Source organism: Bidens hawaiensis, unplaced genomic scaffold, assembly GCF_021521415.1.
Source record: "Bidens hawaiensis isolate Kalapana, Puna unplaced genomic scaffold, B.hawaiensis_p1.1 tig00055114_1, whole genome shotgun sequence".
Classification (NCBI taxonomy): Eukaryota; Viridiplantae; Streptophyta; class Magnoliopsida; order Asterales; family Asteraceae; genus Bidens; species Bidens hawaiensis.
The window spans coordinates 82851-86962 of NW_027506321.1; the positions used below are offsets into that span (position 1 = coordinate 82851).

The 4112-nt window shown below is 37.2% G+C and overlaps 1 protein-coding gene across 1 annotated transcript; it reads right to left on the reverse strand.

The window, feature by feature from the left end:
- Nucleotides 1-239: 239 nt before the first annotated feature.
- Nucleotides 240-3112, reverse strand: LOC143617501 (trihelix transcription factor DF1-like). The gene is made up of 3 exons (XM_077090038.1): nt 2687-3112; nt 1424-2361; nt 240-1334 (listed from the first exon to the last, which is right to left on the reverse strand). The coding sequence occupies exons 1-3, from the start codon at nt 2971-2973 to the stop codon at nt 619-621; spliced, it is 1941 nt and encodes a 646-aa protein (XP_076946153.1). The 5' UTR covers nt 2974-3112; the 3' UTR covers nt 240-618.
- Nucleotides 3113-4112: the final 1000 nt, after the last annotated feature.

Genomic DNA, 4112 nt, shown 5'->3' on the forward strand with positions numbered 1-4112 from the left:
ATAAGCAAATTGTAAATTCGTATAAAAAAACAACGTAAACTATACGTATTTTAATCTTTTAACTATACATGTATGAAAAATAGGTCAGATTCAATGTGCTAGAGTTTCAACTTTCATATGTATTGAAAGTGTATACTCTATATCTATAACATAGTGTTGAGAATAATGTTGTATAATATAAATACACAATAAAGAGTATAAATGCACAATAAAGAATGTGACAAATAAAAAAGAAAAAAGAAGCCTTCTTTATATATAAATAAAAAAGAAAAGATAATTAAAACAAGTATTTCTCAAATTTACACCCCATCAACAAAAATATAAAATTACAAATTACTTTTTTATTGGATTATTCCATTCTATCTCTCCCTCATTATTTTATTCTTCTTGCAAATAATAAATAAATCATAAAATAAACCACAATATACTACTGTAAATATATTAAAAAAAAAACTTACAATGTTACACTTACACCCCCTCCCCTTACCCACCCCATGTGTTTGTTGTTTCAAGTTACCATATTTAACCAGCAACCCGACCCGAGTATCATCCGGACAGTTTCTGCAACTCATGACCCACATTTGCAGAGTCTTTGATTCCATTTGCTATATATTTCAATCATTCAACTGCAGCCATTGATGATGTCTTGTTTGGAACAATCTCATAGTCACCACCTTCTTCTTCTTCCTCTTCTTCTTCATCGTCGTCGTCGTAGTCGTCGTTTTGAGTCTGTTTAGACAGTTGTTGTTGTTCTTGGACTGCGGCCTGAAGTGGCCACTGCTGCTCAGGCCGCGCCATTATGGGAGCCATCTGGGTTTCTGGTTTGACCGGAAACCCAGACCCAGGATTATTATTAGTAGTAATATTAGTATTAATATTACTATTAATATTACTACTACTACTAGCCGCTTTCTCACGGTATATCGCGTCAAGCTGGTGGAAATACGGGCAGGTTTTCGAATCTTCGGGTCGTTTCTTGCTGCTTTCTTTAACTTTCTTGTAGTATTTGTTGATGTTTTCCCACTTTTCCTTGCACCTCTTCGCGTTGCGGTTGTACCCGAGTTTTCTCATGGCGGATGATATCTCCTCCCATAACGGCCCTTTCGGACCGTTTTCTTGATACTTGGTGTCGAGAGTAGTCCGAAGGTTGATGAGCGCGTTTATTTCGGCTTTCGGCCATCGTGAAGGACTCGGTTGTAATATGTTATCGCCTCCGCTGCTGCCACCACCGCCGTTGTCATGTGGTTTCGTCGCCGACGGTGGCAGTGCAGGTACAGATACAGATACATATGCTTGTACAGGAGTAGAAGCAGGAGCAGAAGCAGCAGAAGTTACTGGAAAGAGTAGTAAAAGAAAATAAACAAAATTAATGATGATGAATATATGAATTGATTGTGATCATGATAAAGTAAAATTATTGCACCTGTTATTGGCGTAGACGGTTGTTGTTGTTGATGTTGTTGTATTTGCGGTGATGGTGGTGGTGGTGGTGTTGGTGTCAGTACTGGTGTTGGTACTGGTACGGGTACAGGTGAGAGGTTTTGTTGTTGTTGATGAAGTAATTGCATTGCTGACATTTGTGGAATAGCCACATTAGGATTCTGTTCGGTTATTTTCTGCAAGAAAGAAATGACCGCCGCGTCTTTCGCAGCGACCATCTGTCTTTCTTGCACAAGCAGCTCATGCTCTCGTTTCATTTTCGCCATCTCTTGCATCCGCCACTCCTCTTCTCTCACCATCCGATCACGCTCCCGTCTCTCCAACGTATCGATAAACTTCGATTGCAACTCCTCTTGCTTCTCCACCACCTCCTTCATCAACTTCCCGAAAAACTCCTTCCACTTCCGCTTCCGATTCCTCCGCCTCTCAGGCGGCTCGTCCTCCGAAGACGTCGACGAAGAACTAGAATTCGTCGACGCCGACATATTCATCTGCGAAAAAGGAAACCCCCCCACATGGTTAATATTCATCGGTGTCGGCATTGCCACCGCGGGTGCCGCCACCGATATCGGATCCACGTTGTTCGGGTGCGACACCGACACCGTCATATTAACCGGAGCCGCACCCGTTGGATTCGGATTCGGATTTGGATTCGACATAATTGACTGAATTGATTGAATCTGAGTACTCGCCATTGGCGAAACACCTTGCGGTGGCTTCGACACCACCGGTGGTTGCTGGTGGTGGCTGATGGTGACCGGAGTACCTTCCAAAGCTTGTAATTGATCAAAAAATCTGTAGGCTTTGCCGTCAGCTTTTGATGTTCTACCTTCTTTTGTTCTTTTGTGGTATTTATAAACATTTTCAAATTTCTCTTTGCATTTTTTTGCACTTCGATGATATCCAAGCTCAGCTAATTTCCTGATAAACAAGATTATAATAAAATAATATCATTAACATAAGTTTATATTATTATTAATAATTATTAATATATCCCGGCTGACCACTTACTCGAAACCGGCCGGAGTTTGAAAAGGTAATAACTAGAAAAATCTAAAAACATCAAGACAAAATTTCTCAAAACCAAATTCAACTATTAAACCTTTGTAATCCGTTACATGACAGATGACAGATCTGTGACACAACGGATTACAAAGGTTTCATTTGAAACCTGAAAACCTGAAAGAAAAACATGTTTCAGGTTTTCAGGTTTCAAAGAATTATGTAATATTATTATTATTATTACCTTGAAACCTCATCCCATAATGGACCTTTAAGACTGGAATCACGAAAGACGACATCCATATCGGAGCGGATTTTAAGCAAGGCAAGAGTTTCTTGCCTTGGCCAACGATTACCACCCGAATTACGGCTGCCGTCATCAACTCTTCCTTTTTCATCTTCACTTAATCCTCCGCTGCTGACCTTGTCAGCAGCGGAAGTAGTAGCGGCGGCGGCGCTGGAAATTTCACTCGGATGAGCTGAATCAGCGACGTCGCCGCCGCTAGAAGAAACAATTCCTTGCAGCATCATAAGACACTACTACTGTTGAAAGAGAGGCAAATTACTAGAGATGAAATATAATATATAAAAACAAAGAAGATGGTGAATTCTTGAGGGTTTTATGTAAGATTGGGTGTATGGTGAATTTATTAATTTATTTCTGTGGGGATCTGATCTGCCTGTCAATCTCACACCCAAAAAAAGGAAAAATGAAATTAAAATGAGAAAAAAAGGTGGCAGTAAAGATAGAAATGAATTAAAAATAAATAGAAATAGCTGGGGGAATCTTTTGGTATTATTATTATTATTATTATTATTATTATTTTCTACCCTTTATCTGGTTGTTTAAGAAAAGTTTCAGAGACCACCACAAGGGTCACTTTGGTTTGTTTATCTGTCAGTAAAATGTCCCAGATATGATTTTTAGTTATTTTGTAGTTATTTTGTTTAAGACAACGATTTTCTTGAGTGTTAGGTTATCTGTTATCACTCTTTAAGTTTATTAGTCCTTTTGTTCCACTCTAGTTATACAATGTTATTTTAATCGAACCCATCTAGTTTAATGTTTGGCTTGAGAGTTATTGTGTTATTATAAGAGTAGAACTCTCTGGTGTAGCACACAGTGTGACTAAAACCCGGGTGAGCTAAGGATTTGAAATGACAATCTCGCGATGCATATATTAAATATTTTATTGTCAATATTCATTTAAAGTATCATAAGTGGGATAGCATTAAATGACCCAGATATGATTTTTAGTTATTATTTTCTAGTTTCATAATTTTATGATATAATTAATATTACAAATATTATTAATTACTTCAATTTAAAAAATAAATACACATTTAAATCTGATTTAAATAAAGACAGATGTAAAATATTTTTAATTAATACGTGAATTTAAAACACAAATACTTAAATAAAATTTGTGTATCATTTATTTATGGAGTATATTTAGACATAAATCTTGATACACGAGTAAATGTATATCATGTTTTAAGAAAACTTGGGCCGGTCTAAAATTGTTGCAATGGCACATTTAACTTTATAATGGTACTTTTGAACCTATGAGACATTGGGTATATTTAACCTACCTCTTCGGGCATGTGACTCCTCATGGTGTTTTTTCACGCTTCTCATATTTAGTATGGATGGTAATTTTTGACATTAT

Coding starts and splice junctions, on each gene's coding strand:
- LOC143617501 (XM_077090038.1), bottom strand. CDS start 2,973: ATGATGCTGCAAGGAATTGTTTCTTCTAGCGGCGGCGACGTCGCTGAT. Junction 2,362..2,686: donor TTATGGGATGAGGTTTCAAG/GTAATAATAATA, acceptor CTTGTTTATCAG/GAAATTAGCTGAGCTTGGAT. Junction 1,335..1,423: donor ACCGTCTACGCCAATAACAG/GTGCAATAATTT, acceptor TACTCTTTCCAG/TAACTTCTGCTGCTTCTGCT.